Source organism: Falco punctatus (genome assembly GCF_963210335.1).
Source record: "Falco punctatus genome assembly, chromosome: 14".
Lineage (NCBI taxonomy): Eukaryota > Metazoa > Chordata > Aves > Falconiformes > Falconidae > Falco > Falco punctatus.
Window position 1 is genome coordinate 11,026,002 of NC_137594.1, and position 27,775 is coordinate 11,053,776.

At 39.4% G+C, this 27,775-nt stretch overlaps 1 protein-coding gene across 1 annotated transcript; it reads right to left on the minus strand.

Annotated features, from left to right (window-relative positions):
• Nucleotides 1-13,887: 13,887 nt before the first annotated feature.
• Nucleotides 13,888-19,988, minus strand: RRAD (RRAD, Ras related glycolysis inhibitor and calcium channel regulator). The gene is made up of 5 exons (XM_080365032.1): nt 19,757-19,988; nt 19,304-19,670; nt 19,049-19,122; nt 18,328-18,532; nt 13,888-16,793 (listed from the first exon to the last, which is right to left on the minus strand). The coding sequence occupies exons 2-5, from the start codon at nt 19,656-19,658 to the stop codon at nt 16,516-16,518; spliced, it is 912 nt and encodes a 303-aa protein (XP_080221158.1). The 5' UTR covers nt 19,659-19,670; nt 19,757-19,988; the 3' UTR covers nt 13,888-16,515.
• Nucleotides 19,989-27,775: the final 7,787 nt, after the last annotated feature.

A 27,775-nucleotide genomic window follows, 5' to 3' on the forward strand; every position in this document is an offset into this window, starting at 1 on the left:
CTGTTTGGCTCATACCTGTTTTACAATGCTGCCATTTCATTGACTTGGGCTACTAAACAGCAAAAACGAGGGGAGAATTATACCTGTGAAGTCTTAAAGGGGGTTTTATGGTAGCAGAAGGAATACAGTGGGTATGAGCCACTGTACTTTTCAGGTACATCTATATATTCTGCTAATGAAATACATTGTTGATAACAACATAAAAACCTGAAAGATAAATTAACCTCTTAATTCAGACTAAACTAAATACAAATAATTAAAAAAAAAAAATTCTGGCACTGCTAGGATGACATCTTCCCTTTACAGAAATGGAACTAATAACCAGTCCCATTCAGTGGCATGACTCCCTGAAAATTAGTCCTGTTCCTGGGAAGTTGATCAATGTGCATTAGAGTAGACTGTAGTCCTCCTTTCTCCTCCTTGTTATAAGAATAATTGCTTATTTTTACAGTGTTCCTAAGCACATTACTTTAAGTTCTCTACTTCAGTGAAACACATAGCAAAAACGTTTGCATAGGTTAACAAGTTAAACATACCATTGTATGTTTAATCTTCCCTTTATGTGTGACATCAATGGCTGGAAACCTGGCTATGCTTCAAGGAAATGTTTAGACTGTTTCTAACAGCAGATAGGATAAGCTCTAATGTAGGGGATTTAATCTTGAATAGTGCTGAATGTTGACAGCTTCCACTGAACCCTCTGGAATTCAGAATGTCTTTGTGTCAGGTTTCTAATCGTGATTATCTGAACTCATCTCCCTAATCTGGGTTGCTTTTAATGCTAAGGAATGAGTTCTGAACTAATCTCTAATTCTGCATATGGGTTATGGTTTGAGCTACTCAGCTGACCTCAGGAACCATTACAGTCAAGTTTTGTGTTCTTTAATAAACTAAAGCTAGCAAGTTATAGTTTAAAGATGGTCAGAATAAACTTGAACAATAGATACTCCTGCACTTTGAAAAAATTTGCCTCAGAATAAGTTTATGGTTCATGCTCATCTGAATAACCACCAACAACCTTGAATCAGGTCTAAATAAAATCTTAGGGTAATTAAACAGATGAGCATATTACACAGGCAGCTGCTCAGGTGACAGGATTGCTGCACTTATAAAGGTCATGTGGAAGAAATTAATCTTATCCCCATCCCTGCAGAAAATGTGTTTGTAACATCACTGGCAGCAGACAACATGGTGAAGCAGAAAACACTTGAACTGACAGACTGATAGGTGTCATATTTCCACGATTTTATTATTGATGTTTTTCACAGATCACATCTTGGGTAAAAAGCATAGAGGAAAACTCTGAATGATGTCACAAATATCTCTTAGCCCTTTTAATAATTTAATGTGGTCAGGAGTCCTTGATATGCCTAACATTACCTTTTGGTTCTGGTATAGTAGTGTATCAATATAAAATATATTTCTCAAAGATGTGGTCCCTATATATGCTTTATATTAAGAGGACCCTCAGAGAAGACGGGATATCCCACATAATTTGTTTAAAAGTTACCTCCTTTTTTTTACGCAATAACTAGAGGTAACAATTCTGTGCATAGTAACCAGTGAGAGAAAGACATAGGCTATTACCGCTCCTCCTAACGTAGAGAAACATGGGCTTAACCAAATCTTGAATGAGACTCTACATTTTACCTTTTTGTATGATGCCAGTCCAATGAAAAATTATTCTGTTCAAAACAGTACAGATGATTCACTTTTTAGAAGAAAACATTTTATGTATCTATATTTGTTGTATTGTGAATCACCATGGAGAGGGAAAAAGAACATGAATAATTATGGACTGCTCCTATAGCTCTTCATAAAAGTGAAGAGACATTGCAAGACTCTTGTAAGTCTTTCTGTAGTATCCAGAAGGTCTAAAGAGCAAAGAAATGGAGACTGCTGCTTTGGCACTGATGTCACTACTTAGACATTACTATTACAAGAAACGTCAGTGGCATTTTTTTTAATAAATATTCCTCTGTTGAAAAGTATGGTATCTGAATGAGGCAAAGTGATGAAGCACAAACTCATTCCTACAAAATGGGGAGAATGTGTATGGTTCATTATTCTGTCAGTGTGCAGCTGTATGTGCAAGAGGTTTATCTGAACCTTTACAAGTCTTCATCATTAACCTCTTACAGTGTTATCACCTGGGTTTTGTACTTTTCTGCTTCACCAGGTCATTGCCTTTGTCAGCCTACACCCTTTTATATATAATTATGGAACAAATGCAATAATAAGCTGACTGTGGATAGATGTATTATAAGGTTAAGGGGTTCAGCTCTTCCAGAATCGTAATCAGATTTTTGTTCATGGTGCAGACTCCTGGAGCACGTTTATAGTGTGCTTCAGGGAGAAAATCAATTCAAACTTTTTATGATCCAGAAGTATCTATGGTACAAAGGACTCTTTTGGTCCACTGTTATTCTTAAAGTCATAATACAATGTCACGATCCAAAAAACCCATTATCATATATTACTATGAATCTGTGTCTGCCTGTTCACTGAAAAATTCTGAATATTTGAATTCAGCTGGCCCTTGCTACCTTAGCTTGTTCAGAGAAGCTGGAATTAAGGCTTGCCTGTTTACCCAGTCATACTCGGTGTCATTGGTGTGGATCAGTCAGCATTGCATGGCAGTACTGAGAAGCTGCAGCTTTGCCATTTGCTAATATGGCTGGAAATGTGGTGAGAAGAGAGCTACGTAACCTGCACAGACAGGATTTTCTACAGAGGTTGCCTCAAGGTGATGTACAGCACACCCAGGTCTCCTTTGCATTGCACCTTGTATCTACATGGAGCAGACACCTCATTTGAGTCCTGTGGACTCCACACTGTTTGAGACTCACTTTGCATAAAAATTCTTAAAGGAAGTAAAGAATGGGGCCCTCTCTATTTCATTCTGATCTCACAGCAGTGTAAGTTCAATTAAATAGAATAACTCTTGATTTAGGCCATGATTCACCTACTTCCTTAAGTAGGCATCCAGTTTTAGCCACATGAATAAGGCAACTACTCATAGGAGGATGATGGCTCATATACTCTAAGTCAAGCATGCCTTTAAAAACTTAGCTTAACTGGATGTTTCACTATTGTGAACTGAGATCATATCCAAGAAATTATGTTAATGTAAATATTTCTATGCCCAGCAATAGAATAATTTCTTTTCTTCTGTTGGAAGGGACATCCCAAATTTAGAATAGAGAGTAGCTTGGATCATAAATTTGTACTTAAAACTAAAAGCGTATTTCCTTATTTTAATGCTAAAAATATTTGGAAATTTAATGCTGTTTTAGTCTTTGTCAGTGACCACAGACCATCTCTATTACAATAGTCTACTATTTCTTTTAACAGGGGCTTTTATGGCTTGGCTTTATGCTACATATAGAGTCCTACACTGTATAGTCTATGGAGTCCTAACGTATGTGCCACAGAGAAGTTAATAATAGGAGCAATCTGCTTTGATTTTCAGGCATATAAAAGGAAATGATCAGTAGCCAAGGCAGTAAATTCTAGTTTAGACATCCTCAAATGCAAAGGAAGAAATAATATATCTTAGCTAGAAAACATTCTTACCTGATTTTAAACTTCTGATTTGCTTAGACATAACTAAAGAAATAAAAAACTATTCAAAACATATTAATGGAGTAAGATACAATTAATATGTTCAAATGTTATTAAAATACATATAATTACCTATATGCAATAATTGACCAGGAATATACAGCACCTAAACAAGAAATATTGAGGATTCATTCTTATGACCTTAGTACCCCTAAAGACTTCTGTCAGCCTTGTCAGAAATCATGTAGCAGAAGAATTTAAAGAAACCCTGATCATTGCTGATACTACTGGGGAAAAAAAAAAAAAAAAAAGCAGATATTTTCATATCTTCTGGATGTAATAGGATTAAAAAGGAACAACTTTTGCAGGTGATCTGTTCTGTAGGCTAGAGGTATATCTATAGATTGTATTACAGAATACCACTTAGACTATATAAACCTGCCCATAATATCACATAATACTACCATATACTGTTTTTTCTCAGCTGGTAATAAGTATTGTACTGTGCTAGGCTAATTTATTTCAGGAAAATACTGCCTTGTACAAGCTTGACACATCTCAAGTGATAAGTATGCTCACATAAATTTACTTTTGGACCCTTAAGTCAAAAGAAAAAGTAAAGGAAAAAAACCCACTGGCTTCTTTCTAAAAGGCCTAATTCTAACCGACCTTGGTTTCTGATTATTTTCTTTATTTACTGTTTCAAATATAATGATTTTTCTTTTTAAGATGCAGAGTTTTAACTGAAAAAGATGCATTCATGTTTTAAAGCAGTCAAGCCTTCCATAGTCTTCAACAGAGATACCTGAAAGGCATTGACATTTAAAAGGAATCTCAGCTAACATATATCCATTAAATAGGAGAATGAGCTTGCTTATGTCATCGGTGCTGTAGTAAATAGTCATTGTAATATTTCAGCCATGAAGTAGACTGATGATAGTTCTGTAGGCACAAGCTAGTTAGCTGAAGTCTGATACTTAAATATCCTTGTGAAAGGCAAAAGGGTTTCAGGGTGAAACAGAAGTTCATTTATACTAGAAAATTAGAAGTAGCAATTTTATCAAGACAATATCAAAGAAGAAAATTTATTTTAAATAGTTTTTTTGAAAATTCGAAGATAATTATTAGAGCTATATGGAAACGCTTATGTTTACTGAAAGCTGAATGGTGGAAGAATGATATGTGGAAAAATAATTTTTAAAGCCAGCTATGCCTGCTGTCTGGCTCAGTGTCAGAAAATTGGCTTAATTGCATCCCTGGTATAAACTAAATTACAAAAATTGACTAAATTTAATTGACCTTTTCCATGATATAAAGCAACAAATTCCACCAGTGGATGAACGTTTTTGATTTCTCCTGTTTTCATGTATGTACTGGACACTATTTTAATTATCCTAATGTCTTTTAAATAAATTATTCTGAGGAAAAAATACTGGTTTACACAGAAAGAAGAGTAATACCACAATGGATGTTCTGGTACACAGTTAGTCATTACAGCAGTAGCTCTGCGAATACATATACATATGCTACTTTTAATTTTATTCAAGTAACATCGAGCACATGTCTAAATGTCAGCATATCAGGGAATAAACAATATTAAAGTTGCCTCTATTAAAGCAGTCTATCAGTTCTAGTTCTGATTCTTTCTTTAATATACATCAGCTTTTACAAGAGGGCTCTACTTGTTGAAAGCACTGATAGAAGAGCTTTGATAAATTCTGCTTTGGATCTTTAAAATGTTCTCAAATGTGGGTGGCACCTCCTCAGGTGAGGAGTATCCAAGTCTTTTTTCAGGCCCACCTTCCCTGGTGGCTTGAGTTAGGTCAGACGGGTGGCTGGGGTGCAGAACATACTAGCTGGCAAAGAGCCGGTATAGAGAGTGAGCTGAGGAAGGTCAGGCCTCCAAATGCCCCAGAATATTTTTAATTTCTTAAATTAAAGTTGTTCCTTTGAACTCGATAAAGCTTTTCTGCAGCATGAAGTGTGGCAGGAGCATGTGCCTTTGTAGGACTCTGACCTCTGCTCTATTTTTAATCAAATAAAATGAAAGACTTCTCTGCAGTTTTGTTGTTAATTGCCTCCCAGACATAGAAACATATTTTTGCATTTAGTCATTCAAATACTCAAGATGTTGGAAACAAAAATAATCAGGAAACCTTTACTGGGTTCATTTTCTTAATTTCTCTGTCTGAATTCATCCATCTGTCAAAACATTCTTGTGCAAGACACGTAACATGAGGTACAGATTTTGAATTCTTTCTGTGCATAGTTCGCTAATTTTTACAAAATCCACTTAAAAATAGAATTAATTTTCCTTTTTGTGCTTTTTCAAATTACATCTTTAATGACAGAGGAAATATAGCTCTTAGCTACAGTCAGGTCTAGGGGAAAACAATGGCTTCATTGGGGTTAGCATTTAACCTATTCTATTTGCCAGCAGAGCTAGGCAGGAAACCACATGATTCTTGGAGGCATTCAATTTTTTTCTTATTCCCAGCCTCAGGACAAACCCCCAAAGTACCCTCTGTTTTCATTAGGGAAGTGGAGAGGGGGTGAAAAGGAATCCTATCAAGCAATGATTCTAGAATCCTATCTAGCAATGAAGCTAGAGCAACTGGATCTGGAGTCATCCATGTTCCAAGGTACACTTGTTCAACTAAATTGGAGTGGGTCTGTATTACAAAAGATGAGTGAAAAAACATGACATGCACCTTTAAGCTTAGTGCTCCAACCATCCAAGTAGCAGACACTTGAGAATGGCTTGCTTTGGGGCTTAAAAATTCCAGAGCTGTACCAGAAAAATAAATGTGTATGTAGAGAAGACAAAGAAGCTCCAGATAAGGTGGAATTACATTACATCATAGATCTATCAATTCAGCTGTTTAAGAATCCAACATGGCAAAGATGGCAAGCAATGTTTAAAAATAAAAAGGAAAGCTAATTACTGTAGGCAAAGCCTGACATGGAGAAAGTATGCTGTGCTGCAAATTTATAGAATCTTATGTTTAAAAAAAAAAATAAAATTATACTTCTAATGAGAATATAAAAAATGTCTAACAGGTCTAAAATGAGTTATTTCTCCAGGTAAGAGCCAGTAGACGGATATGAAATTAATGTTTCATTTCATAAAGTATTCTTATCAAAAAGGAAATAAAGAAAGAATTGCTTAAAAAAACCAACAAAACAAACAACAAAAAAACCCCAAAAACCCACTAAATCCAGTTCTCTTCCAAAATCAGTGCAATTTTTTTTTTTTATTTGCTCTACTGTAAGTCAGAAGAAGATAAGGCTTAGAAGCAAGTTCATACTGGTTCTCTAACTTGGAAATGGATGCTTTCCGCAGATGGAAAGCAGAGACCTTCCACAGAGGTCAATGATACTTCCAGTCTTAAATTTTATCAAAAATTCACAAGCCAGGATTCAAAAGTATTCGAAATTTAAGAAATACCTTCTATTTGAGGCTTTGTGTTCCGTCTAGTTTACATTTTCAACTTTTCCCTGTACCTCCACAGCTAGATCCTTTATTTCTAATAGAAATGAGATTCTAATGTAACCATTCCTCTCCAAAAGGTAGAATGGGTAGAATGTTAAGCAAAATTTCAGCTCTCCCTTTGATAAATTTGCAGAATTTAGAATTATAGTGATGTGTTGGAATTAAATCCTTTCCTTTGGAAAACTATTTCTTAGCTCCATTCTGCTCTGTTGAAAGTCCTGTGTCTATGTGACATTATTATTTTAATGATTTCTTAACTGATGAACTGTAAGTGGAGAACATTCCAAAGCAGAGTTGAATTTATTAGTGACTAATGTAATCCCTCTTTCTTGTTCTAGCAGTTGATACCTGATCTGTCTTATTTTTATGGCTTCTGAAATTAAGTAAAATAAATCATCAGAGGAGGGATTGTTTGGCTTTGGTCTTGAAGCACTGTCCTGTGCTTTTTCATGGTTTTGCCACAGTGTGATTGTGTTTCTCAGAAATTGCCCTGCAATTATTTTGTTTTCAAAACATAGTCCTGATCCTGTAATCATACCATACATTTTCATGAGATGACATAGACACTCTCACAATGCCAAATTCTAATTTTGTTTTCCCCATAGAATAGCAGGAACACAATTCTAAACCAACAGCCTTATAAATATTCAGTTTTACACGTTCAGTGTACCCCACTGACATTACACATGTGTTAGTGTTTCCAAAACCAGGGCCTAAATCTGCTGAGTCTCTAGAAAAAAGCAGGATTTGTCCTGTGATCTTAATAACATTATTTGCATAAATAGTACTCAGCTGAATAAGGAATTATAAAGCTGGGTGTACATTTAGCAATGAAGGTGCTGTGCCTTCTCCACCATACAGATGGGGATGGAAGTAAGGAGTGTGAGGAATTTCAGCTAGGATTTTTTTCTGTTCATCCTTGTAGAAGTTACAAAAGATAAGTGAAACACAGGTACTAAAATGTGGTTAAAGTTCTTCATCCATTATTCACCAAGTGACCTTAATAAGCCATTTTCAATGTCATGTAAAATGTTTTAGAGATTTCAATGGTTTTGGCATCTTTTCTCACAGAAATACAGTTAAATTCAAGGAAGAGTACAGAAAACTGCCTAAACTTTATTGCTTTGGTTAACCAACCCTGCCAAGGTTTGTTCTCTGTAATGGATGGGATTTTCCTGCATTATGTTATTACCAGGTAGAGTTTTAATTAAACATCTGTCCTGCTGTTGGGAAAGAAAGTTTTGCAGTTAGTGAATTGAAATTAGCCCTTTCTTTGTGGTGGGCGAGACGAGGAAGGGTAGAGGTGATGCTTTGAGATGTAGGAAGTTTCCCACCAAGTATGGCTTGGAAGAACAAACTCCTACTTGAGCAACTTTTTACTTGGTCTTCCTCAGGCACAGCTCCTTGCTGAAGTCAGCAATTCTTGTGCTGCAGTTTCTTCTTGAAGCAGCTCAGAGACAAGAAGCTCATACAAGTAATGGTTTTATTCCTCTTCTGATTGCCATCCCTTTCTCTGACTTAGCCTGAGAACCTCTGCATTTGGCTGTAGATTTTGGGAAGGTAACAGATGGCAGCAGGGGTTGATCAAAAAGTGCACGCTGCATCTGGACCTGCAGATCTTCTCTGGCTTATTTATCCACTCCATCCCCCATCTGCAATTTCAGCAGTGATGTCAGAGGTGGTTTGCTTCAGAAACACTCCAGCTCTTCCCTTGAATGGAAATACAAAGTTGCAGATAGATTTCATTTGAATGTTTTCCTTTTTGCTCAGTATTTTATGTGCCTTCTGCAGGTACCAACACAGAGTCAGTCTTCCTATGATACTCAAAGTAAAAAATCCTGGAAAACTCAATGTAAAACAAATGTGATTTTAGAGATATAATTCCATCTTTTATACTTGTCACCAAACGTATCCCATCCAGCATAAAACTGAAAGTTTAGAGTACCTGAATGCCTAAAAAACCTCCTAAAAACAAGCCTAAGAAACACTGACAGTTATTGAGGAGAATATTAAAGAACTTTGTTCAGCCAAGAACGACCTGAAGGTACCACCCTGAATACCAACTTTCCTTTACCATATTCACAAGATCCAAACTCCTGTCAAAATTTGTCTGTAGTTTGTTCTTTTGGGCTTGACTTCTGCTCTACATCATAGTGCTCAAATGAATACTGTATTAGCAGATATTTAAGCATAGTCATTCAGAAAAAAATGTTAAAGCAGAAAAGCAGGCAAAACGCTCATGACTCACTTCAAAGACTGGGGACCTCCCTATTGACTCCTGGGAGGAACATGTGAGAGCAGTGTGAGTTTAAAGGGCTCACAGTCCAAGCCAGCAGAAAAGAGAGAAAAAGTCAACCAACTCCCAATTTCTCTGGTTAAAATGAAAGTGTTCCTTAATCCACCTTGGTCTTGAAGGGCAGAATATTACTTAGGGATTGAAATAATAAAGACATGCTAGTTAATTATTCACCTTGTAATTAAAAATGAACCAATTACTAACAAGGTCAGAATCTGTAGAATTTAACTAAAATTTTAATTTAAAATTCATTTTCTGAAGGTTGATTATAAAATTGTTCATTAAAAACCTCTTAACAAGTTTTTGGTTTTCAATATGTTTTTAGAATATAACATGCTGTTTTCTAGAACCCTTGAAACCAATCTAAAAAGGGTTGAACATTCTGCTAATGAAATCTCCAGGAAGGTAGAAGGTACCTTAGTGCATATTTGCATCCTAAATCTTTGTTCTTGAGGGCTTGGCTATTCAGAGTTTTGTTCTGATACTTGAAAAGCTCAGCATTTGAATAAATGTTCTGCAGACATACATGGATACTTTAGCTCTCCAGTATCTTAGTGAAATGAATGGTGAATAAGAGGCAGATCTGCAGGAGGAATTATTTGCTTACTTGGTGCCACTTACGGCTTTATTTTTGTGCTTATTTCACTTCTATGCTATACCTGAGATTTACATAACTAATCTTCTGAATTACTATATAAGAGAAAATAAGAAAGAAAAACAGTTCTGGAGGTAATGGCTGCATATCAATGTAAACAGAAACAATGTAAATACTGTGTATTTATAATACATAGGAATTGAGTGTCTTTACTTGCACAAGTGAGAGTTTATTATTGGTAATGACAAAAAAGTAGAGTGAAAACAGCCTAGTCGTGTAGTTTCTGTTTTGTCTACTTCTTTGCAGTTTATTACAGACAGTAACTTTAGATCTGCTGCAGAGTATCAAAATAAACACAGAAAATACTTATTATTGACAAAGACTGATGAGTTCTGTCTTTTCTTTGTTTCTCTAAGCAGTTTTTCCTTTTTGAATTTAATGGACTACCACAGTGCTGTGGCCTGTGAGTTGTAAATCCAGCATAGAAGTCTTAATTTGTTGAATAAAATGTTTTCGTTAGTGTTTTTCAAAATCATGAAAACTTTTCCATTGCTCGTATCTTTCACCTAACTTGTTTCCCTTGAGATCTCACATGTCAGACTTCTAAGAAAATTTTCCATATGGGACAGGGTAGGAAGAATAGAGATCTGAGAACTCTATGAATCATCAGAGGGCAGAAGAGCATATGCAACAATACTCCATAGTTGAAAAGATTTCCATTGAAAAAATGACTATAGGGTAAAAATGAGAGGTGGCTGTCAGATTGCATAAGTTTTTTCTTTTTTTCTCCATGCACAGATTAGCTGAAAATCTTCCATTCCTTTTTGCCTTGCAAATGCAACAGTACCCCTGACATTCAAGGAGACAGTAATTTAATTTGCTATGCTGTCTTAATCAGGGAGTTATGTGCAGCAAAATCTGACATTTTTATCTAGACTATATTACGTAAAGCAGTGAGCTGGGGGACCAGGTTCATGTTAAGACTGTTGACAGCTAATGTTTTTCAGTAAGTCATGCAGCAGCAGAGGAGTGCCACTTTCCCGTTCCCACCATACTGCTGAGCCACTGCTGCAAGGGTGATAAGGAGTAACAATGGAGGCTGGAAAGATAAAAGCGAAAAGCATGTGACAAAGAAGCCCTACAACTGAGGTACCCAGAGCTGAAAAATCTGTGAGAAAGTTCAGCACCTGGCTGATACCCAAAGAGTTACATTGTTCTTTTCATTGAAGAAGGTTTGTGAACGCTCCTCAATAAATTCCAACGGCAGGCCTGTAATGAAATGAAGCTGATATAAGTTGGCACGGTTTTAAAATTCGCCGTATGTTCCAATTCAGTTAAGATGTATTTCTGTTGCTTCATGCTTTTTGCATCCTTGATCTGCAAGAGTAATAAATGGGGCATGATCTCTTGCAGTTACCATTGCAGTGTCAAATGCACTGAACTGTTGTGGCCTGAATAGCTGCAATTAGATACCTGACTACCTGCAGTTAGAAATGCAAAGATTGTTCTTGCTGAGCAGTCCAAAATCAAGCAATGCTGCTGGCTTTATAGTGAGTTCAACAAGCATTGTAGCTAGCCAAAAAACATGCAACAAAGTGAAGCATTTTCAACATTAGTCGTGTCCAATGCTGTTTACAGCTTTTCTAGATCATCACTTCACCTGAAAAAGTATGGGAACCTGTGCTCATTTTGACCTAGCCAGCTTAATTAACATGGCTATATTTCCTACTACCTGGAGCTCCTGAAAGCTCTTTGTTAAGCATAATGCATTACAATAATCCAATTTAGATGTAACAAAAATTCTTCTACCAAGGCATCTGCTGAACTGAAAACTGTCATTCCCAAGGCAAGGGTCACAACCTTCAGTGAGGCTGCAAGCCTAACACTAGTGTAATTATTTATGATAGTGTAATGAAGCTGATGCCAGTGGGACTTACTGCCAGAAACAAGCTGAGGAGATTTTTATGGGTCTGACTAGACTGCTGAACAGGAGCACTTGCTCCAAATCCTGTCCTGTCTCCAGCCCCTGTTTCGGACCTTAGAGAAACTTTTTTAGGAGAGTGAGAAAATTAGTATTTTCAGATTATTTATCCCAGTCTCTGCATCTGCTGCATTTTAGGTTAGATTAATATTTTCTTCAGCTTTTGTGATAAATATAGGAAGTATTAGAAAAAAATCTGTAGGCTTCTAATTGGTTTCCAATTATTCCAGCACATATATAAAGGGGAAGAAAAAAAGGGTGGGGAGGAGAGAACAAAAGTTATGAGAATCTTTAGAACATACACTGCCCATTTTTCTAGTGGCCAGAATATTTTTGTGATACATAATTAACACTCTTTAGTTGGTGAATAACCCTGCGTCGATGGACAATATCTTAGCCTTCTTCCTACCTTCTAGTGCTAGAATCCTTAGTACGTTTTTAAGTTAAAGAATGTTGTTCCCCCTGGATTCTGAACAGTGGTTTAGAGTAATCTTATTTGCAGATGAGCAACGGGCATTTGTTCTCTCTTTTTATCTTTTACTCCTCTGTTCAACATCCACATCATAGAGCACAAGGACAGTTGATATAATTTACTATTTCAATTTTTAGACATTAATAAGTTCAATAGTACTGGAGTTCAGATGTTCCTTTATGCAAGGAGGGAGTCAAACTGTCCATTATAATGCTAGAGATCATGTGGTAAATTATAAATTAAATGGTGGTCATGGAAGGCACAGACATCACCTTTGACTGCAACTGCATATCCAGTGAGGTCTCTGTGATGTACATGCAATTTACCTGTACATTGTCTCTGAATAAAACTGAGTATTAAAGCAAATTTCAGCATAAGTATTACCCCACTTTTTTTAAACTACATCTTAGAAATCTTTTATCATAAACTGGATTCTTAATCACTGCAAACTCACTATACTTTTCCTTTCAGTAAAAAAGCGATGTTATGCAATGTTACTATGTAGATCATGCCCTGTTTTTTCTAGTCCTATTTTGAGAAAATACATCTGAGTAAAACTACATTTTTGGTGATGCTAAGTCTTCCCCCAGCAGTTAATATTTCATTTATATTTATGTGATGTGACTTTACACTTTGTGGTTTTAGCAGATGGAGGAATCGTTTTCTTCACATTTTTCATACGGTGAAGATTTTATGGGAGCTAGTTTAGCAATAGCAAGCAGAGGAGGCTTTGATTTGTTTACCTAATGTATGTGTCACATATAAAAGGCAATGTCCTTCCACTGTAGTTGTTAATAACTAGCTGTTCCAAATGGAATTGTGCCAACACAAAATCCACCACCGCAATTAGCAGTAATAGGAACTTCAGCTGGCAGCAGCAGTGAAGGCAGTAAAGATTAAATGACTGTGTGAACCATCCCCCCAAATTAAAACTGATGTACACTGGCAAAAAATAAGAAAACTCACACCACTCTTGCCCCTTACATTCTGTTCTACTCTGGTAATAATAGAGAAAATACTGCTGCCTGGGTCTCTGTTTTTCACATGACAGATTCACCCCATTAATGATAAGAATCTGAGTACCTGTACCAATAAAACATCTCAAATTACAAAAACCTATAGAAGAATTTCAAATGCTTGAGGATACAAATAAGCTTTTGAAGAAGGTTGATATTTAGACGCATTTGTCATTTAGGTACCTGTCAGTGACTTCTAGCTGGTGTTCCACATGTACTTGCAAAAAGTATGCTTGGGAATTCCACTAAATTACATCCAAGAAATTAATTTTTTGGGGTAGAAAGTCTTCCAGAAGCTACAAAATCTCTGCAAAATGGTATTCACGGTAATACTTCTATAGCATAGAATGTGACCTTGGTCTAGAGCAGGTTGTTGTCGGAACTGCAGTAACAACAAACCCTTGCCCTTTTCATGAACCGTGGCTGAATTATGTTAATCTTGTACAGACAGATGAATGAGAAAATTAGTATAATGAAGATTTGAATAAGTATTTTATTGTACCATATTAACTGATGCAATACATTATAGATTAGCCCAAGTTTCTTCAGTGAGATCCACAGTTTATTGTCTCAGTGTCCTATATGACATACTTTCAAAATACAAATTATTCTCCACAGTTTAAATGAAACTCTAGCAATGTGCTAGACCACTTCAGAAATACTTTAGGCTTAAGAGCTGTCCAAACCTCACCTTTGAATTCATGAACACAGTAAGCCATCTGATTTGTAGGTCAGTGTGCAAAAAGCACAGCTGTTAACTGTGACCTTGAAGAGGCTTTGCAGCTGCAGTTACCTTGCAGCATTAAGAGTCATGCATCTTTGTAACATTTTGCACTTTGTGAAATGCCCTATCTTGAACTCTGGGTTTGCATCCCATTCCTTGTGTTTATTATGGACAGAATTAAATCTCACACATCAGCCAAACACGTTGGTCCTCTCCTGGTCGTTCTGAAAGCAACCAAAAGACAGAAGTTTTACAAACATACAGGGAACACATATAGTTTTGTTAGTAACTTTAGCATGTGCATGAATAGGTATGTGCCAGATTTATGTACATGAATTTGGACACTTGCTGTAGATTTTTCAGCACTAGAGCAATTGCTTTGTGTTGACAGTTAAAAGCTTGTGTAAATAGATGGCTGGTGCCATACTCTGACAGTGGTTAGACATTCCAGTGATAATAGTTTGCCAGGAAGCAAGGCTAGGGAAGAAAAGCCAAAACCAATTAAAATGTATCATCAGGTAAATTTGAATTTGGGAAGCGGGACAGAATTAATCACTTGAGACTCCACTCAGGACACAAAGTAAACACCTCTCTTCATAAGAAATGTGACCTCTTACCAGCAACATATGCTGAACTGTACATCTAACCAGTTAGGTCCACCAGCAACACATCAGGAGACACTAATTCTACAGAGCATTACCTACACAAATTGGATGCTGTTTCCCCCAGTACTGACTGTACCCTGATGACTGCTCAGGCACTGGGCTAACCCAGTGGGGGGTTGTTTGTTCCAGCTCAGGGAAGCTCAGTGTAAGGTGTAACAGCTGATGCAATTTCCCTGCTATACGGGAAAGGTCAGCCCCTAGAAAAATCATGGACAGAGCTCCCAGGCAGCTGGAACAATCTCTCTAAAGAACTGGACTCAAGCAGGGACAGTAGAAAGAGATAGAACAGCATATGTTTTACCATTTTTGAGAAATGAGTTTATGGATGATTTTAAAGATAATGTATCCTATGAAGAGGAATTTATAAAGCAAATGCAGTTAAGTCCAAGTTTTTCGCTGAGACATGATTGCTGCCTAACTTCATGAATAGCAAATAAGGAAAAATCATGGAAACACATTAATTATAACACAGTAAAATGAACATGAAAATTTTAACAGCACTGAAGGCCACCATACACAACTGTAGCCCAGATTCTTTCAAACAGCCTTGCCAGCCTGCTTTGAACTTCTTGATACCACTGGGAGGTGGTATCTACAGGCTTGTGAACAGACTAGAAAACCATACTGTGCCCAGAAAACAAAATTAACCCCCCCCCCCCAGAATAAAAATAAACCCCCATATTTGCGTATTGGCTGTAACACAAGACCTTCAAGCCAGGAGAGGACTTAAGATATAGAATATTGCAGACTTCAGTTTATCAGTACAGACACAAGACATCTATCTAACTAAAGGCATTATATAGAGCCCTGTTCCTGCCAGTACTGGCAAGAACCAAGCTGAAGATGAACAGTAATATGAAGGGTCAAGGCACCCCTTCCCAATATGAGCTGCTGAAGTAGAGTGTTCACAAAACAGGGTTTAGTTCTTCAAGAAACTATCTATTAAAGAAAAGGACACAGGATATTCCCAATTCATCTTGTTCCAGAAGTTTATCATATGTAAATCTGCATAGTCTGTGTCTAACATCCTGTATGGTCAAAAAAGGTCACTATAAAAATACTGCTCTCCCATTCTTTATCCATACTATGAGAAAAGCACAGTTCATTATAACAGGAAATAATACTTTATTATAAAATCTGCATGTAAACAAGTAACAAATTAATTGAGTAACAGTTAATGGAAGTGCAAATTAACTTCATAAAATGCTATCTGTTCTGTATTTAAATATATATATGTTTTCTCCCACTCTAATGTGGTTCTACAACCCCCCTCCCCACATTTAAGTTTAAAAAGATTTATCATTGCTTGCTTTATACTAAAAAGAGTGTACGAGCCTGCGTACAAGTTTTAAGTTTTGCTCTGCAAACAACACAAGTCTATGGTGATACTTATCATCATCCTTTCTTATCTTTGCATCTCTGGTATCCACAAGACAAGAGGATATATAACATATGTACACAGTGAAAATGTGGCCATGTCATGCCATTTAAAGTTAGTTCATTTACTTGCACACATGGAAACTTAAATCATTTATCAAAGAAGCAGACATTGTAGTGTAACTTCCAGACTTGCTTGCGCACCTTAAGGCATTAATGAGAGTCTCACTTGGTAAGTCATTTTTGTGATCACCATGAGGATCATCTATACACTTCAACAGTCAAATGCTTGTTCATCACCCACATGCAACATCTGGCCTTGCTGAAAGCTTCTAAAGCACAGATAAGTCGTGGCAAGACTTCGATTTTGCTTTGAAAGCCATCTTCTTATTGTTCTTTGCCACAATTCTCCCAAGGAATCGCTTTGCCTTTTTGCTTATGCTTTCTCTCCTTTTTGTGTTGGCCATTCTCCTAGCATTGTCTTCTTTACTGTCTTTGCGAAGTCTAATTTGCCGAACGATACCTTCAAACAGGTCCTTGACGTTATGATGAAGAGCAGCTGAGGTCTCGATGAATTTGCAGTCAAACACAACAGCACAGGCCCGTCCCTCTGGATGTAAAGAGAAAAAGGGAGATGAGTGGAGATGGACATTTTCTCTTCCTATATACTGGCAGAAGAACAAAATAATTGACTTTAAGTAAGGAAGGTGCCTTCAATGCCACACAGGAACTTCACTACATAGTAGGAAAGGCCAAATTTGGTACTCATGATTTTGCCCCCTTACTCTTCTTGGTTTTGTTGTGGTATGGTCAGAAACCTCATTTGACCAATAGTACTGAATAGAAGGCAATAATAGTCCTCTAGGCAGACCACCCCAGTATTGTTTAAGAGCTAAAGCTGATACAGGAGAGGCACTTGGATGCATGCTTGTTGTTTGATAGGAAACAGTGTGAGGTACACAAAGAAACGGATTTTATTTTTTCTGGCAGTTGATGAGCAGTTATACACCCCTGTCTTGCTGTAGCAAGTGAGTGTTTTCCACACTAGCTGCAACTGAAGCTGGTAACAGTCCACAAGGTCAAGTCATTGAACAGATCACTAGAGATCATGAAGTTGTACACCACTGGATTGGAGTAGGACTGTATTCAAAATGCAAGATGCTCTGTTCCAGACATAAGTACATAACTCTGGAACATTGCTGCAGTGCAAATTTCCACATTCAACTTGTGGCAAATAATGGCAAAGCTGTAAACCTGAGTGAAGTACTGGTACCACAACTAGGACCAGCCTGAAAAAAGTGATAATCTCCTGATAAACTCCAGTCAATTCCCTGTGCAGCCTTTAACACAGGGAACGTGGCAAAACCAGATGGCAAGAGATGGTTCTTAATCATCAAGGCACAGGTATTTCAGGGTATTCTTCCCAGTGGAAAAAGAAACCAACCAAACAAAAAACCAAACCAAAACAAAAAGAAACCAAACCAAAACCACCAAGTATTTAAACAAGTGAAATTAGTACCATGGTGTTGGGAGTGGTTACTGTGCTCTAGTTACCAAAATGCTAGCTGGATCTAGCTAGGAAAATTCTCACCGACCACAGCTGGAGAACATATACAGAAATACTTTAAATTGTGTGAGCCTGGTCCCACCAGCTGAACTCATGTTATGGAATCACTTTCCAAAGAAAGAGGATTGCACAGGCTGTATGGGATCATCCTTTTCAAAGGCTGCCTGGGTTTTATGACATGGCACTCCTGTCCCTTACAAAACCATACCTCCAGCTATCAGATGTTGAGACTAGCAAGTGATGCTGCACACATCACATAAAATTAAAAAATTTCAGTTAATACCAACCAAAAATGAATCCTAAACAAAACAGTATGCTAAAGCTGCAGCTCTGATGCATTTTTTCCTCTTGAACTGCAGTTCAGAGCACGGCTCTGCAGAGTCAGAAATCCTCCACCCTCACCATCTCCACTGTTTTCTGTGGTACAAAGTCCTTCAGCATGAACCAGCTGACTTGGTTTCTTTGGTGTGCCTCAAAACATACATTTTTCTACATCAAAAGCAAACCAATTGGCCACAATCCTCCATAGTCTTTGCTACTAATTTAGACACTACTGTATAAATGAAGTGTTTCTTACCATCAACTGAGACTTCCCGGGACCTGACCAGATCGCTTTTATTGCCCACAAGAATAATAGGAATGTCTTCTGTTTGCCTTGCTCTTCTTAGCTGGATTCTTAGCTCAGAGGCCTTTTCAAAACTAACTTTGTCTGTCACTGAATATACAATAATATAGGCGTCTCCCATCTTCATACAGTGGTTCTGAAGCCATTGGCTGTCATCCTATAACAAAAGGCAAGGAACAGATTTATTGCACTGAAAGATCTATTGAACACTGATCAACGATTTAATTCTTGTAAGCATCTTGAAGATATTTTCCTTTGCTTTATAATAGAGTCAGTAAAGGTGAGCCACAACCTCCCAGTATTTTTTTATTATTATTTAAAACATATTAAAAAACCAAAACTGCGTTTCCAGAAATAATATCAGGTCTGCACCGATCACATTGTGAATCTAATTTTACAGTAATTCCCTGGGCTGCCCATGTAAGCTGCTGCTTAATTAAAGCATGAAGGGATTCGCACTCCCTCCCTATTCAGATTTTTTTTCATTTTCTGCCTAGCTACAAGAAATTAGTTGCAGGAGAGAACAAAGGCAGTAGGAATTCTGATTTTTAAATGTTACTTATTTGATTGAAGATACAGGCAGGCATAGTTGTTCACTTCCCACCTTTTTTTTTTTTTTTTTTTTTTTTTTGAGTGAACCACTGACTGAGAAAGAAGATACTAAAGCAAGTACCTGCTCCCATATGTCAAACACCACGAGAGACGCTTCTTCTCCGTCCACTATAATGGATCTGTCGTATGTATTCCCTAGGGAAAAGCAAAGTTCACGGAAGAGCCGTTATTTTTCGCCGGCAGCCTGGGAGGCGGCGGCCGCAGGGAGATGCCCGGGGAGGCGCGACCGCGCTCCGCGCTACGAGCGGCGGGTCCCCGGTGCCGGCAGCCCTCCCGCCCCCGCCGGGCCGCTGCCACCGCCGCCCCGCGCCCTCACCGGCTTCTTCCGCGTCCGCGCAGTCCTCCACGCCGCCGAAGATGCGCGCCAGGCTGGTCTTGCCGACGCCGTGCTCGCCCAGCAGGATCACCTTGTAGAGGTTGCTGTCGGAGTCGCTGCCCGAGGAGATGACGGAGTCGGAGGAGTCGGAGGCCCAGCTCTCCCGGTGCGCCTCGCCGGGGCTGTACGACGTGCAGCGCACCAGGCCGGAGAGCTCGCCCTGCGGCAGGGCGGCACGCAGGTCCCGCTCGTCCACCGGCATGCTTCGCCGGTGCAGCTGCTGGTGCACGGAGAAGGGCATGCTGCCGCGCCGCTTGTCCAGGTAGCGCAGCTTGTCGCCGCGGTTCAGAGTCATGGGGGTGCCTGGCTGCGGCAGAGGGGACAGGAGCACTGTCAGCACCCGCCGCCCCTGCAGCGTCCCGGCCCCGATCCCGATCCCGGAGCAGCGCTTACCTCGGGGCGCTCCGCGAAGGGCGGGAAGCAGTTAGGGGTTCCCCGCCGCTAGCCGCCCGTACCTCCACGGCAGCTCCCTCGGCGAGTGCTGCCACCACCCCGCTCCTCGCGCCTATTTATAGCTCCGGCAGCCCGGCCCTCCCCGCCGTGACGCGCGCCGCGCGGCGCCCTGCCAGCGCACCCGTGGGCAGCGCCGTCCGCCCCCGGCAGCGCGGCGCGGCGCGGCTCGGCTCGGCTCGGCTCGGTCCGCCTCGGCGCGGCTCGGCGCGGCGCGGTTCGGCCCAGCCCGACCCAGCCCGTGGAGAGCCCGACGCCGGGGGAGAAGCCCGTTCTGTGGGCGGTGGCGCTCCCCTCTCGTCGGCGGGGAGAAGCTGCCGGGGCCCGGCCCGGCCGTGGGGAGGCGAGGGAGGGGCGCGGAGCGTTGCGGCGGGGATGCCGTCCCGCGTAGGGAGGGCAGGCTGTGTGCTCGGTCCGGCGGGCTCTGCCCCGCAGCCCCGCGCCCGCCCCCCGCGGGCAATGGAAGGCAGCGTTTGCCGTTCGTGTCTCTTGTTTCCACTCGCTGCCCTGTGCTAGGGAGCGCGTGTTGTATGCTCAGGGGTTTCCGCAGCGTGTTAGGCTCAATGTCATTGTCCAGGAGTTTAGGTATGGCCCTGGTTTCTACAGTAGTGTTAGGGAAAATATTTGCAAATTTGCAATATTTGCATTGCTTTGTACCTGGTGTACTCAGCGTTCGGGAGTGGGTTATGAGAAAAGCACCAGTGCAAGGTGTTGCGCTTAACCTGGTAAGCTTGTCGATGGGTCCACGTGCAGTGTTAACAGTTTAGGAGGCCAAGATAAAACATAAAGGTCAAATTCTTTTGATTTCACCTGAGCAGCAAAGTGAGACAGTGAAAGCCTTATAAGTGGCACAGTCATTACCGTGTGATCCGGTGAAGAAAACGACTAACCAGATAACTATACTTGTATTCTCGATGGCTCACCCAACCATCATGTATACAGTTCATTGTTTACCTAGCAACCGAAACATGTTAGACATTTTACAGCCAAAATAACTCTGGCTCCTGCTCCCAAAAGATTACAGCCTAATCTGCACGGGAAAATCCCTGTGACTCTGCATAGGACAGTAGCCATCAAATTCATGACAGTTTAAGGGTTTACAGATCAGATGCAGAAACAAGGCTAAAGAAGGCAAGAGGTAGGGAGGTGATGGAAACGAAGTTATAGATGTAGGGAATAAGGTAAGGGGAAAAGGAAAGTAAAGGGTCTATGGCCTCGGGCTATGGGGTGGCATAGGCAATAAAATATAGCATACCAGCTCAGAAACATCTTTTTTCTTATGACATGTTAAACTTCTCAGGCTACTTAACTGCCACAAAGATAAATGGGAGAAATACTTTGAAGGGACTGACCACAGGAGATGCATATTTTCCCCCGTGAAATTAAGTGAGTGAATATTGTGTTACTTTCAGAAGCCAGTTAGAGTTCCCCAGTCCGTGCTCCTGGGGAGGTTTTGGCCCCTTCACCCTGATAACTGCAGTTTGAAGTGTTAATGTGGCAGTTAAAGATCACCAAGTGCTTGCAGCAAGTTCTCTCTGCCTGTCTCACAAAACAGCAACCAAAATAGCCTTGTCAGCTTAAATAGTAAGAGTTTGGCGATGAAATGAAGTGTGTGCTTCAGTTAACTGAACCGAATTATAAACCTCTGGTTAGCATTTAAAATCGTATTTAAATACATTTTGGTTAGCATTCAAAGTACGCCATACTTGCTTCACTTGGATAAACTGGAATCTGCCAAACCATCTTGATTAAACTCTATTTATATACAGTTAATTATGTAAATATGCTTCCAGAAATGGTTCATCTTCAGTTAACTTTTCTAAAATGTGAATGTTTCTCCTTAAAATTCTCACCTCAAAATATCCTGAGTGGGTTTTTAAGTCTTTTGGACCAGTCTTCCTTGCATGCCTTTTCTGTGTGTCAGGGTCAAACTTTAGAAGCTGACATATAAAGTGGGGGTATTTTTAATTCTTTTCTGTGTGAAAGGAGGGAAATCTGAGAAGCATCAGAACCAAAGATACAGTGCCACTTTCGTGCCACATATAGCACCACGGGCTGGAACCAAACTAAAAATGGGAGTTTCACAGGGCTTAAAGAAACCGTGTTTTATTCCAGGCCTTTTGCAGATAAGAATTATTAACATTTTAGCAATGTAAATGCAAGATAGGACCCTTGCTAGCCAAAATCTATCAGGAAAGGCGTATGTAAAAGTGGTAAATAAAAGCTTTGAGAGAACAGTATTTCAGCAGGAAAAGTGACTGAAAATAAAATAATACCTAATAGAAATCATAGAGAAAATTCATTACTCTTTTGCAAGTACTTGTTTTGTGCCAGCACCCAGGTACAACTAATGAATTAACGGTTATACAATACCACTATGGTTACAAGATAGCACTCAGGGCCTGGCACTGGGTTCTGTGAGTTGTCCTTTAACAGAAGGTGAGATGGCCTTGGATTAGGTCCCCAGAGCCTCAGTTGTTCCTAGAGGGATGAGTACAAGTTGCACGGAGTGCTGCGCCAAGGCAGTTAAGTCTGTTCCCATCCACTGCAGGATTTGTGCCTGGAACCAGAGAGGGGGAGATCACAGGGGTCATGTAGCTGGTTTATCTCCTGTGATCTTAATAAGTCCAGCTATTTTGTGAAGTTGGAAGGAATTAACAGATAATTCAGGTTAATCACTTGAGATATATCAAGTGCTTTTTCATGTGTAGTTCTATTTGCTGTTAATTATTGCTATAGATTCATGTGTACATTACTGTGGCACCTGCTGATTTCAGTGGGGTCAATAGGAGACCACAGGCTTGAAATGCTGATCTTTTAGTTTCTTTGAAGGATTTTAAGACCATCTCCTTTCTCACCTGCCTTGAGTTTCCATTTCTATGTGACTATGCTTCTAGCAGATGTATTAACTTTAATTTAATTATATTTAAAATATATTTTCATGTCTTGCTTTTCTAATTTTCCATTGTTCTCACTTCTACTGGTCTAGGGTTTGTTAATGAATGCTTCAGACACATACTGTAGACTTGACATTTTTAGTGAGCCTCACACACCATTCCTTACATATTGAGTTGGAAAGTGGAAATTTTATAATTTTGTTGAATTTTACATAGAGCCAGACCTGGAGTCTATCAATGTTGAAGGTAAAAGTCCACTCCAGCCTGCATGGCGGATTGTAAGTGCATTGAATCAGGGTTATCACAGTAGCAGTGCTACCATCTGCAGTTCTTGAGTCATGGGTGGCTCCTGAGCAATTCAGGTGCCTGTCCCCTGCAGTGGCTGTGTCATATAACCAGCAGCAGAGCTGCAGCCCAGGGGCTGCTGTCTAACCTGGATCCTCTCTGCATGAGGAGATATGACGTAACAAAAGGAACAAGCAAGTTTGGCTGAGGCTAGGAGCACTGTGTCCATTTCTGGTTTCAGGGACCCCAGTCAACTACATCCTAATTATCAGGTTATTCTGTGATCCTGGTGGAGCCACTGTATCCTCTCATTTCCGAACCAATCCAAAAACTTCACATTTGCTTGCCTGCCCAGCACCTGTGGTGTGTGTCCTGTGGTTCTGGTGGAAGAATTTGGTCTGAGACTTAGAAGGAAAGGAACACTAATATCCTATATCATGTGGATTTGAGCACAAAGCTCTCTAAAAGGCATTACTTCTTTTTTTTTCTTCCAATTTCGTGTCATCTTCATATTATTTTAATTTTCCTGCTTTCATATGCTTTTCACTTAAGGTGCCTTTCTTTTATATTTTACTGTTGTAGTATATCCAGTTCCTTTTTTTCTGTTATCTCATTCCTTTCTTATTCTCTCTCTCTCTTTTTTCCCCTTTCAGTTTTGCCCTAGCTTTTGAGAAGTATCAGTGTTCATTTCTAGTGCACTTTCTTCATCATATGGAAAATGTAAAACATGCAGTCCGATCCTGGTTTTCCAGTTATTTATTCCTGGGGTAATAAAGCTTGTGCCTGGAGTTTCTTTATGCTATATTAGGTGCAGAATGCATTTCACGGTCTAAATGACAAGCACAGACTTTGCAGGGGGTGCAGTGATAACTAAGCATGTATAACCTAACACCTAACCTCCTCCTCTTTGAATTTTCAGATAAAAAAGCAGAATGTGGGGGGTTGAATTAACTATATGTGATTCTGCCTCAGCATTGTTTGTTCAAGGCAAAATGCCATATTATAAATAACATTTTTATGTTTTACATCAAATTAATTTTATCACCGAATTCCAGTTTTTGGTTTTGCTGCTGTCTTACATTGGAGTTGTTTCACCTTTGATTAGGAATAATAGAAATATTTTGAGCAGCTCAAAGACTGAATTAGCAGCAGTGAGGTTTGCTAGAAAGTGTGTCTCTATACTGGAAGTCATGGGTTTCTCTTCTCCTTACTTTTCAACTCATCTGCACTGCTTCAAGTCTAATTAATCAGCTGTTATGTGGGTGAAGTTATTTCGATACAAACGGGAGAGATATCCACAAAGGTCTGTTCTTGCCAAGTTATATGAAGCATTACTCCTGCAGAAGCATGACTCTGGCTACCTCCCAAATACCTGGCCTAAAAAATAAATAGCAGCATTTATTATTATTTTAATTACAGAACTGAAAAAACTCAGGCCAATGGGCGAAGAGACAGAGGCAGCAGTAGGAAATGTGTTGGGTTTTTTTGTTTTAACCTAAGCAAGAGAGAGAGAGGCACAGGGAAATTAAGAAAAAAAAAATCAAAACATTTTTTCTTTACCCTACAAAAAGTAGGATATAATGCAAATGTGGTGTCAAGTTTTCCTCACCATCACCCTTAAAATCACAGATTATTGTGAACAGATACAGGCTAACTGGTTTAGTTTATGGATTGTATACAAATATGTATTACACCTTTTCTTGTGTAGCATATGGTATATTGCATTATCTCACAGTTAATACACAGGATGTAAAAGTAGGCTACAGTTTGAACTGTTATAAGTAACTGTAGCAATGTGGAGCTTTCAGCCTTAGCACTAACTCCTTTGTTAGCTGGCCTGATAAATACCACACCAATGGTGAACCTGCATTTGGATATTGCCAAGGGAGGGAGGCACACCCCTTCATCCAAGAAGCCATGCTTTTCTTCATAATTACTCTTGCATTTAACAACAGGGAATATTTTTGATTGAGGAGTGGTAGCCATGAATTGGGGCTGCAACAATAACATGTGAGAAATATGAGCTTTGGAGTTGATAGAAATTGACACAGCTTAGAAAGCTCACGTAGAGTGGCAAGGGGGAGATGCAAGAAGAAACCTAACTAATTCCGTTGTTATATCTGCAGAATTAATCACAGGTTGGTACCTCTCATGGCTACTGTGCTTCCTCTGAGATCCAGACCAGAAATTCTAAAGGCCACTGGTAGGTACTGCAGAAGAATGTAGTACTGTTTGCGTTTTTCAGGTAGAAAATTATGAAATAGATATGTTTACAGTCCATTGCTTGTAATATAAAGCAAAGGCCTGTCTTTCTGAAACTCTTGCAAAAGAGTACAAAAAATAACTTGGGATAAGAATAACTGGAAATGTGGTTCATCTTCCCACTGCTCTGAATTTCTCACGGCTTTGAGTAAGCTCAAAAACTTCCACTACTAGATAACCTCATGACCAACTGAACCAGGTGAATCATTGCTCTGAAAAGAAGTTGCACAAGTGGCATATCTGATTTCATTTATGCCTGTGCAGCTCTCCCACTTTTTTTCACAAAGTGCACCACACTATTAGTAAACTCTCCTGTTAGAATATACTTGGAAAAGCATTCTATCTCAATGTAACTTCAAATTTACACTGATTTCTGGTTTTTCAGATCTGAGTTTACTTCTTACTGACAGAGTAACTGCTCATGCTATACGCTGCTACAAGAGTCAGAGTTTGGATACTCCCTTGGTTTCCTCAGTCACTGCGGAACGGACTCATTAGCACATACTATATGTGATCAGCTGTTTGCTCCTATTGCATTTCAAGTTTGGAGTAAAATCAGAACATGACCTAAGATATTTCCATAATTACTTTCTTTTATCACCCCTGATTCCTCTTTTTCAGTATTAAACCTGTCATGGCCAATGTGCATGACTTACATCATCCATCCATGAATGGAATGCTAAATATCCTGTTACAATTCCTGTGGGATGTATACTCCTTAGTGTGGATTTCAGAGGCCCTTTACAAGAAATATCTAGAAGTCTGATACCATGAAAAGGTTTCTGAATTTACAGATTGCAACAGACAGTTGGTTTAAGGAGTGGGCAAAGTAAATGGCTGCCTGTCTTACTAAGAAGTACATAGTGGTAAGGGAGCAAATTGCAGATGTGAGATTTATTGTTTACCAGCAATAGCTCTTGGCAAGAGAAATGAATCTCTTTACAATAACAAACTAAAGGAGCTGTAGTGGGTCAAACTCAATTTACAGCCAGTTTCCAGCAGCTGTCTGTAGCAGGTATGTAAAGAAGAATGGACAAGAAGAACATGATAAACATAATTAAAACTCCTCCCATACAATTGCCAGGCAAAAAGTATTCCTTTTGTTCAGAGACCCTCGATGTGTTTTTTCAGCTTATTTTTCTAATTGCTTTTTAACCGATGTAGTTTTTTGATATTCTGCAACATCCTCATTCGTTGTACTGTGAAGCAGAGAATATTTCCCTCATGTCTTCTTCATACATGTAATGATTTTACAGCTTTCTGCAGTAATTACCTCTTTTGGCTGGGGAACCTAGAGTATGCAGTCACTCCCTGTGCCAACATGATCCCTGCTTGCCCTTCTCTGTATCTTTTCTAATACATTTTTTTAGAAGTTAGGGGACAAGATGCACACATATTAGAAACACAGATTATTTAAACTGCATGTGCTCATGGACTTCCACAGCGGACAGTGATGCTTTCTGCTTTCCTTGTTAATCCTGAGAATTCCTAGCATCTGTTTAAACTGCCAGCTAAGCATTAAATAACATTTTCATGGACCTACTGTAACTTTCTTTTATTGAGGAACTGAGGATTTAATAGGCAGGAAATTGGGTAGAAAACAGCCTAAAGCTGCCCTTGGTAACCCACAGAGCCCATTTCTTCCATACACCTGCAGAACAATGTCTTCAAAAGTTGCCTGTTAGCAGGCATCTTCCACATAGTACTGCAGAAAAAAAGCGCAGAAACTTGCAAAAGGAAAGTGTAGTTGGAGAACTGTAGCACGAGATTACAGTGAGGGTGCCGGGAGTACATCAGATTGTGCCAGTGACAAAAAGTGTTGCTTACATTTCAGCACATGACAGAGACAGCAAAGGAAAGAAGATCTGGGGATGTGGGGTCTGAAAATCTGGATAAAGTGATCATATTGTAGATGTTCCCATGAATATGACAGGTGAACAAGGAAAAGTGTCCTTGAAGTGAAAACCTGTAAGCAGGAGCAGACCAGTGGTCCTCTGAGGAAATGACCAACGTGCTTCCAGCATGCAGAGTGACATTGATCCGTCCCTCGTAGACAGAAACACAATTTATAATGCCTGTGGCAATATAAAGTGAAACTTTAACTGTGCTGCCCTCTTCTGTGTACTAGATAAGAAAAAAGCACAATGGTTTTTTAGTCTATCTTTTCTTATACAGAGAACTTTAGTTTTATGTCCAAATGTGCATTTATAATGCTTAGAATCACTGCACCTTGTATAAGGCTTCTGGTGGGGACTGGTGGGGACCAGAATGTAAACATAGCTGCCTTTTTGTTTCGGGTGATAAAGTCTGATGTTGTTTCCCTTGTAGGGAAAACTCCATTTCCCTTTCATTTCAACAAATGAAAGCTTGAAGCAGGGGCAAAACCTTACAGTCACAGGGAAGACTTATGAATTTGAATTAGAGAGGCTTTATACTTCTTTATAACCCAGTGCAGAATTTATGGTGTCTTTTCCTGTGGTGAGTGATGTCATGGAATCATTCATGTAAAATGTGTAGG

Excerpts from the sequence above, each read along its gene's own strand:
- RRAD (XM_080365032.1), bottom strand. The coding sequence starts at position 19,658 with ATGACTCTGAACCGCGGCGACAAGCTGCGCTACCTGGACAAGCGGCGC. Across the intron at positions 19,123-19,303 it reads CGCGGACGCGGAAGAAGCCG|GGAATACATACGACAGATCC; the intron begins GTGAGGGCGCGG and ends GCTTTTCCCTAG. Across the intron at positions 16,794-18,327 it reads CCGGGAAGTCTCAGTTGATG|AGGGACGGGCCTGTGCTGTT; the intron begins GTAAGAAACACT and ends CTTTACATCCAG.